The sequence below is a fragment of the Phaethon aethereus genome (assembly GCF_964289735.1).
Source record: "Phaethon aethereus genome assembly, chromosome: 21".
NCBI lineage: Eukaryota > Metazoa > Chordata > Aves > Phaethontiformes > Phaethontidae > Phaethon > Phaethon aethereus.
The window spans coordinates 757,248-766,481 of record NC_138597.1 but is presented as its reverse complement, the minus strand read 5'-3'; the positions used below and the strand labels follow the sequence as shown (position 1 = coordinate 766,481).

At 48.1% G+C, this 9,234-nt stretch overlaps 1 protein-coding gene across 1 annotated transcript in view; it reads left to right on the top strand.

Annotated features, from left to right (window-relative positions):
* Positions 1-599: 599 nt before the first annotated feature.
* Positions 600-9,234, top strand: part of ZBTB40 (zinc finger and BTB domain containing 40) — a gene marked incomplete at both ends in the record, with an annotated part of 31,573 nt that continues 22,938 nt past the window's right edge. Inside the window, 3 exons of the mRNA XM_082009376.1 lie at positions 600-1,323; positions 1,952-2,085; positions 9,019-9,214. Coding sequence (XP_081865502.1) covers positions 600-1,323; positions 1,952-2,085; positions 9,019-9,214 — 1,054 coding nt within the window. The remainder of the gene's footprint in view (positions 1,324-1,951; positions 2,086-9,018; positions 9,215-9,234) is intronic.

The following is a 9,234-nucleotide window of genomic DNA, read 5'->3' as shown; positions in this document are numbered from 1 at the left end:
GCAGTGATGTGGGGAGAAAATTAACTGATCCCAAACCACTTAGTGCTTTGCAGGTCAAAACCAACACCTCGGAGTCTCCTCTGTGTTTGGTAGGTGGTCTGAACAGGTCGTCCTGTGCTGCAGCCTCATCTAGCTATTCAGAAACCAGATGCTCAATTCGGCATCAGCTGCAGCTTCTGGATGCAGGCAAAGCCTGGCACTGCAGTGCCTGATCTGAAGAGCATTCACACCTCCTTGAGCTCTGTCGGGGCACATTAGGGAGTTTCTTCTCCCCTTTTATAACTCCTGGGACTCAGTACTTATTTCCAAGCTCTTTCTGAAGTGCTTCTATTTGAACAGTACCTGGACTCTTCAGCTCTAGTGGGGTAAGTTGCTGAATTTGGGGAGTGCGAGTTCAGAAGGGGGCCTCTTCTTGCTGTAACCACTGAACTGCATCATAGTAAGGTGGTGTAAACTGGAAAGTAATTTTTGCTTACTCTTTCTTTCTGTCTTGCTACTATCTGAGCAAAGTGCTAACAGGATCCTTTGTTTTTTCGCTAGCTGGGCTTTGTGAAAACGGTGTGGAGACCACAGCAAGAGGAGGCCAGTAGACTGGTGCCATGGAGCTTCCCAGTTACAGCAAGCAGCTGCTGCAGCAGCTCTATGCTCTCTGCAAAGAGCAGCAGTTCTGTGATTGCACCATCTTCATTGGGAATGTTCATTTTAGAGCACACAAGGTGGTTTTGGCTGCTGCCAGCCTGCTTTTTAAATCCTTGTTGGACAGCACAGACACCATCTCCATTGATGCTTCTGTGTTGACCCCTGAGGAGTTTGCGCTCTTGCTGGAGATGGTGTACAGTGGCAAACTCCCACTGGGGAAACACAATTTCACCAAAGTAATCTCCGTGGCAGATAGTCTGCAGATGTTTGACGTGGCTGTTAGTTGTAAAAACCTCCTCAGGGATCTCATCAGCTCTTCGACTCAGGACCCAATAGTGAGAGAAGTCTCTGGCCAGGCAGCAGATTCATCTGGAAACCATGCTGAAGCTAATAACCTGCCCCAGTCTGAAAAACCTGCTGAAGGAAAAACAGAGATCCTCCTCTCTCAGAGAGTTTCTCCTGGCCCTGTAGAAGCAGAAATGGAAGCAGATATTTCTCCTCCTGGCCAGGGACTTACCATGAATCACACCTGGGTTCACCAGGATGCGATGCCGAGTGCCTCCAGATCCCTCCAGGTGGATTCAGGCGCTAGTCCTGATCAGCCTGCCTGTGCTGAGCAGGGTGGCAGTGCAGAAGAGGAGCTTGCTGAGCCTCCAGAGGAGAAAGGAGGAGCGAGACATTTAGGTGAGGCTTTACAGGTCTGGGCATAGCATTGCCTCTTATTTGCAACTGCATTGACTCACGTTTTCCTCTTATGGGGGATCTTTTTCTCTGTGTTTGTTATTTTTAGTTTGCCCTGTGTTGGGAGTAGCACCAGCATGTACCCCTTTTCTGCAGGGACTTTCTTCCTTTGGCACTGTGCAATGCTCTCCTTTGGCCTTTGCAGTTGCTTCACTCTCACCACTTTACCAGAGCTGCAGTGAGCAAAACTTTTCTTACCCATGCATGTGATTGCATCTGACGTACAGTGGGGTCTGCATTAGTGCAGGACATGAAGTTGATAAGGCAATCTGTATAACAGTAAGTGAACAGAGTTGCCTTCTAATGCTACCTTATCCTTGAAACTCCTGTTCAGCATGGGAGGAAAACAGAGGCTGTACTGGCTTTAAAATAAATGTTCCATTTATAACTGGTGTTAAATAAACTGTTGGTTTTCCCTCCAGGCTGCATGATATCTTTAGAAGGGATTTGTGAGTCACCGTTTCCCTGTTATAGGCAATGTGCTAGTTACAAACTGATGCCTTTCAATCACATCATACTTTCTGTGAATCTGTTCAATTAGCAAATAACTCCTCTTCTTTCTTTCACACAGCAGCAGAGAGCAAAAGCTGTAAACTGGATTTCTTTCTTCGATATGAAAGTGTTTTCTCTGAGGCCCTTTCTGATGCCCCAGCTGTGCTGAAAAGACTAGAAGAGTGCAGAGAAATTGATGCCTCTCAAAAGGAGGTAGGAGTGTTTACTTGGGTAAATGATACAAGTTTTTTCTTCACCCTGCTGAGGGCTAGAATAGTTTGTGCCCTGCTTAGGAAATAGTTTCATGGGAGACTGGGGCTCTGGTGCCTGGTTGTTTGAAGGGCAACACATGCTCACCTGAGCAGCACCGCGGAGAGAAGCATCTGTAAGAGCAAGCTGCTCGTGCACGTAGGTAAAGAAGTATATGTCCTGCCCTGAAGACATCTTTGTTGTATTGTAGGAGAGCTGCAGCGCTGATTTCTCTCCTCCTGTTTATGGCATTTTCTTTGGGAACTGTATCGACTTGTAAACGACTGACATATGAGATCCCAAAATAGACTTCCTGAGCCCTCGGCAAGGGCTTGCTGCAGAGCATCTGCTTCTGCGTATGGCAGGCTGTTTGTGGGGAGCGTTACGGGGGGGGTTACGGGTGCCGCCCCACAGTGCTTCTCCTGGCAATATGCTGCTTTAAAAGCAGTCATTGCTGATGAATGATGCTTGAGCTACCGTTGGAGGGGATATTTGAGTCTGGTGCTTGGTTGATGCGGAAGGATACTCTGGGAACTGAACAACAGTAGCCAGGTACCAGCCGTTGTACCAGCTCAAAGCCACCACAGAAACAGCAGGTTACATCTGTATTGGCGTGGCAGGAGCACACAGAGTTTGGAAATGATTGCGGCAGGTCTGGGAGGACACTAATGCTGGCTGCACACTGCTGCACAATTGCAGGGTCTGCGAAAAACGCTGTGGCCACTATGGAGTGAGGATGAGACTGTACTTGCTCTCCTCACCCGGCTGTTTCTGACAGTGTTTTTCATACCAAGCTGCATGAAGTGCCCTTAATACCTTTTCTGTATGTGGAAAAATAACAATGCGACTGTTTTATTGCTGACTTTTCAGTGGCTCTGTGGTTAGCTGACCTTTTGAAGCTGAGAAATGCTATTCCCTAGGCTGGGGGGCTGCGATGCTGGCTGGCTGGGAAGCTGTCTGGATTCAAGTCACTTGGTCCCTCCAGTACCAGTATGACCATGGGATACAGGACATTTTGGCCATGGTGGCATTCTGCTTTTAAAAACCCAAGGCAACATGTTTATTAGAAAAAGACCTGTATGGCAGCAGGGAGGAGAATTCCCTTGAGGCATGGAGTGCAGGTTTCTTTTCTGATGAGCCTTTAAATGTTCATGGAGGGAAGCGTGTGTTCCCTTAGCTGCTGACCCTCCTGATAGTGTTGAACTTAACGTCTCTGGGGCTTTAGGAGGGAGTTGTGGGTCCTAATTCATGTGTGTAGCAGCAAGTTCAATCCTGGCCAGGCTGACAAGCACCTGTGAGTGCATTGCTCCTAGCATGACTGCACTCCCCAAGAAGGATTAAGTTTGTTCATTGCCCTGATCAGAAAAATATGTCAGGTTTAAGGTTTTAGCTATTCTGCACCTTGGCAATTGGAGCAGAGCTGGGGAGGGTGCTGTGCGATGTAGATGGGCACTGCCAGAAGGGATTTGGCAGCTCCATGCACCCGTGCCAGCAGGCAGCACCCGTGCCGGCATGCCATCCCTTGCCGCTTGTGCTGCCTCCACGGTCGCAAGGGCAGAACCTGCTAAGTGCCCAGGCAGGCGTGCTGCCTTACCTCTGCTCTGCGTAACAGCCACATTTTTTATTGCTTTGCAGTAACTGTTGTTTCACATTTCTTCAGCACATCCAAGACTCAGCAGGTGAGGTCTGCAGACCTGTGTCCAGCCCTTTATGCTCCCAAATGAGCTGTTGCAGCAGGAGCCAAGTGAGAGATTGTGGAGCTCAGAGACAGTTTGGTTATCTGACCACAAAACGGCAGCTGGACAAATTTTCTGCAGCTATAAATAAACACTGAATAAATGAGAAGTGGATTTTCTTTAAGCCTTCCTGAAAAATCACTTCTTAGCTGTGACAGGCATGAAAAGTGTTGGCCCCAAGGTAGTGGGGGGCACAGACTGCAGCCTCTTGTAAGCAAGGACTCAGCCAGATCTGTCCCTCTCTGAGCTCCACCCTGGGACAAGCAGGACCTGTGGGTACCAGCACCCCTGAGCCTAGGCTCTGTTTCCAGCAGATGGACTAGCCTTTTTCCACAAGGGCCTGGTGTTTTCTTCGGTGGAGACACGGTGGTGTGTTTTTAAAGTCATGCTTGAAGTGCAAGTTTGGCTCCACAGAGCCCAGACTGGGATGCGTAATTAAGGCTGAGATTGTGCCAGTGGTAGATGTCAATGGATTTTTTTTTTTTCCCTCTCCTTTTTTTTCCCCTCTCCCCTTTTTTTTTATTACTTTGCCAGTCATTTGCTTAAAGTCTCTTAGGTGCCTCGGGGCAAGTAAAAGTCAGTCTGGAAACTGGTGAGATGCCATTTCTTGGCACTAAGTGGTCTTGCTGGGTGTGTTTGCCCTGCTTCAGGGGAGATCTCCCATCCCTCATGCGTGTTCTGCACAGGAGCCCATTGTGGGTGGCTTATCTCTACAGGCAAGCAGCAATGTGTTTTGGGCAGCAAAGCCTGGGCAGCACGGGGGCTTGCAGGTGTTCATGGGGGTTTTGCAAGCCTGCCTGTTGACAACTGAGGCTGTCCTGGTGTTTAGGCTCCTCTGGTTTCAGTGGCATTTTGCCGTGAACGTAGCCTCTGTATTTCTCTTCGTTTGCTTCTGAACTCATGCCTTGTTCCCTGCAGTGCTCCTGTCTGCTCCCATCTGGTGGGAAATAAGCAGTGCCTTATTTCCTGCTACCTCCAGTGGAGATTTGTTAGGTTGTGGTTTTTTTCCCCAAGGAGGTTTGTGGTGCAGGGCTTGCTTTTGTTAGAAAAAGCGAGTTTTTGTTTTGTTGCTTCTCTCTAAGTTTGATACTACGTTCCACTCCCTGGGCTGAAAAATGCGGGTGAGTTGCTTTTCTGGTTAGGGAGATGTGATTTTTGGGGTTGTTTTTGTTTTAGAGTCTCTGTGTATCTCACATAAACTATTCCTATCTAATTTGGTTCTGGCTTGGATGAAACCTGCTTGGAAATGAGAACAAGACTGAAATTGCAGTAATTTGAGGAAGCATAGAGGAGCTTTGCTGGTGTCAAGTCTTATCTTCCTGTGCTCTCTTAGAAAAGCTCAATTCAAATTATTGCACAGTTCATTTGTTCCCTGTGCTACTGGGTTTAGATGAAGTGGGGGAGCGTTGATTCTCCCATGTAGAATAAATGTCACTGTGCTTGTGGATCATTTCCATTGCCTATGGGCCTGTCCAATTATTGTCGTCCTTCATTTGCAGCTGCAGGGATTTCTGGATACAGCAGCAGAAGGAAGTTTCCCGTTATCGTCTGCATCCTGATTAGGAGTGATAGATTGTGAGAGGTTTATTTTGTATTGGCAGAGCTGGAGAATGTTTTCCTCCCCCCTGTTCTGGTGCACTTGTGTGGAAGTCTGGGCTGAGCTTTTGTTCATGTTACGTGGAGCAAGCAGGGGCCAGCGTTCTCCGTGGTTGCTGGTACTGGGGTGTCCCTCGTCAGTCACGTAGAAATGCAGGCTTGAAAAAAAACCACTTTGGATTTCTGAACCAGAAATGGGAACATAGTTTTTCTCTGATTATCGTATACACAGTGATCGTTGGTTGACGTAATGGTGCGGCGATAGCCTAGGAGCTTCTCTGTGGTCTGCATGTGTAGAGCTGTCCCTGTGCTGTCCATGTCACCGATGCTGCAGGCAGTGGCTTTGTTTGTGCAGGTTTCCAATGGCTTTTTTTATATTTGCTTCACCTTCTGCACATGAAAAATTAACCAGTAAAAAACCCAAAGCAGTTTGCGTTCACAGAGGACTGATGCCTGTGTCTCTGGAAGTTTCCCCACAGTGCCCAGCCTCCTGCGGTCAGGGACTTTGCAGCTTGCTGAATGGCCAGTGCAGCTCTCCTCGGGGAATGGAGGTGGCATTGAGGTACTGGCACAGGATTTACTGTATTCAGGGGTGAGTCTTGTAACTGAATGTGCCTCAGCTTGTGAGGGAGGGGTCTGAAGGGAGCTAGCTTCTTCTGTCACCTTAAACCCCATGGCTTTCCAGCCTGTCTCTTGCAGATCCCTCCTCACCACCCTTTGGGTGCTTTTATTCGCTCTAAAGCTGATGCCTGAGGGAGATGAGTCAGTAATAGTCACTGAAGTGGCTTTTTTCTGGGAGATGTTCCAACGGTGGAGTGGGATGTAATTCCATAACCCTGCTCGCCCACCTGCAGGGAAGAGGCTAGTGGCCAGCTAGGCTGGTGGCTGTAGTGACCTGCCCTCCTTCTCTCCCCACATAGCTGGGTAAAATCCTCAGGGTGCCCTGCACAGTCTCTGTTTCAGGCCATTGCACTCCCTGATAGAATGTGCATTATTTGCATCTGGTTGAGGTCCTCTCTGGGTCGCAGGCTGTGCCCCAGCATGGCACACCAGTTGAGTTCAGCCCAGCCCAGGCTCAGGGTTGCTTCCTGCAGTGAAGCCAGCCACTTCGAGCCAGCCACTCTTCGAGCATCCCTGTCCCCACCCAGAAAAACTTAATCTCACGATTGTGTTGGAGGGTGAGGTGGAAGTCCCAGAGACACTGTATTCCTAGGAGCGTTGTGGATTGGTGTGAGGGGGAGATTAGTGCCTGGCTGGGAGGGCACAGCACTCACTCGGCTCTTGCTGAGCAGGTTGTGGCTCTGTGTGAGCAGTCTCATGCATCTTCCTAGCCAAAGTGGCAGGGGATGTGGAAGGAGCAGAAGATAATAAGGAGCAGTGGGGCAGAGCAGGAGGTCCTGTGGTGGGGCGAAGGGACATAGCAGTGTAGGAATTGATTGTGTTAGGAAAGAAGTCTGGAAAAAAGTGGACGATATGGAGGTGATATGGAGATAGGAGACCTACCTCTGGCGGCGTTACTTGCAGAGATTCCTGTTCAGTGCTGGCCTTGGGGCTGCCGTGGACATGGGGAGGTTTGAGATGAACTGGGATGTCTGTTTTGTAGTGTTTGACCATAGCAATACTGAGTTAGTAGTGTTGTGGCCACCAGAACTGACACCCTCAGCTGGGACCAAACTTCTCGGTGGCATTGAACCTATGTGGTGGCACAGCTCAAGTTTAAGCCAGATCTTGGTGAGCAGGATTCCCTGCTCAGATAGCCCATCTCTTCCTCCAGTCCGGAAGCTGGATGTGTGCTAATTTGTGCCAATTTGGCCATGAAGGGTTTTGCACGTGTCCCAGGCAGTGAAAGCCTAATGGATCAGGCTGTAATGTGTGGGCACATTATGACTAAGTGGAGCTGGGATTCCAGCTAATACCAGTATTTCTCATTTTTTTCCAGGATCTTTGGGAACTGTTAGTGCTTCAAAGTAAGTCTAAAATGCACTGTATGCTCTTTCAAAACAATGCTAAAAGGCTGTTGTTCCCACTGAGCAACGTGTCCAAAGAAAGGTCTTCTGGAAAGAGACTATAAATAGCAGAGCCTTTCAATTTCTAAAAACTCATTTCCATTAACCAAAACCATGCTCTGAGGAAGGGATGTTATCTGGAGCTCTGGGTAGCAATGCGGTGCTGATTTTAATTTAAAAAAAAATTACAAATAATAAAAAAAAACTGCGACAATGCAAGTTAGCTTTCATCCATATTAATAAAAACAAGTATTTGGCAGGGTGCTGAGCACCTTTAGGACAGTGAGAATCAATATATTTTGTGTCTTACAGGATCATTTTGATCTAGAAGGGATCAGGCATGCAAACCTTGAGAACAAACCTGATCTGGTTATCAAGTTTCATTACAAATTAATATTTGCATTAAAAAAATAGCTTTAAGCTTGTTCTTCAGCACATCTGTGACATGTCTTTTCCTCCTTTATAACAGAGCCCTTCATGTCCATGACTCTCTGTTTGGCAGGAAAAATGCCGTTAGCAGATAAGAGCATGAACTCCTGCAGCTTCCCCTCTGTGGATACTCTTTGCAATAGGTCATTGTGCTGTTGCACTGCCCTAATATATGAGCATTTACACCTGCTAGGAAAAGGAGGTCCACCATCCCCTGTGCAGCCTCAAGCAGTTGCATTCAGTCTTTTTATCATGGAAATAAAAATGACAATGACAGCAGAAAATGGCTGCTCTCTCTGGAGCTGGGCTAAGCTCTCCGCTTCAAAGGTAATTTTATAGCATCCCTGGAGCTCTAATAAAGGACGCCTGCTCTGAAAGGCTGGCATCCCTCCTGGAGAACTGGGGAGTGTGTGTCTTTAGGGGCAATATTTACAGCGTTAAAGGGCTCCGGGGAAATGGGAGCCAGAGTTACAGCTTATTTCTTTTCCTTTTATTTCCAGAACTGTGCCTATGTTGGCTGTGGTTGCTGTTTCAGGTCACTGGAGTGGATTTTGGAGCTCTGGGCACAATTACCAGGCTTGCTGAAAGCCCACAAGAGTGGGCTACTTACGTGCCTCCTCTCCAATGCTCGAGCCCAAAGCTTTTGCTAGGAGATGTGACTGTTGTGACTTGAGGACAGGGATTCCTGAAAGTCCCACGTAAAATGCTTCACGCTTTCTGTGCAAGTGATCTCCTTGTTCTGCCGTGAAATCTAGTGTCCCCTGCTCTAGCCTTGGGCTTCCAAAGTAACGGTGTTTAAACCATGTTTTATTAGGTCCTGTGGACACATTGGCATTTGACTGTTAGGGGAAGAAATTAAGAGATGTTTGGTGCTGTAACCAGCTGCAGTTTGTAGGACTCGCTGTAAAGATAAGGGCTGGCAGGGGAGCTTGCTGCCCTCCTTCCCAGGACTGGTGGACACAGACCAGCATTTGAGTTCAGTGCTGTGTGTCTGTGTGGGGGTTTTTTTGTTTGTTTGTTTAATTTTTTATCCCCTGAATAAAACCCCCAGGATTCTGGTTTTTGTGTTGGTTTGTATGGGGCAGTCAACTCTGTTAAAACCTTCCCTGCATTTGCCTGTTCTGTTGTAGGCTCTGGTTGCCTGTCTGGCAGAGGCAGGGGAACAGTCAGTGTTCAAGAAGCTGCTGAGTAAAGTGAAGGATGCTCAGACCTTGGATGCTCAGACCCTCCTGTCTTTACTGAAGCTGTTTCAAGACGTGAATCCCAAGCTGAGAGCAGTTTTGCTGGAGAGAGAAAGGGGCAGCAGAGAAGCCCTGCAGCAAACAGGTAGAGAAGTGGGTGCAGCC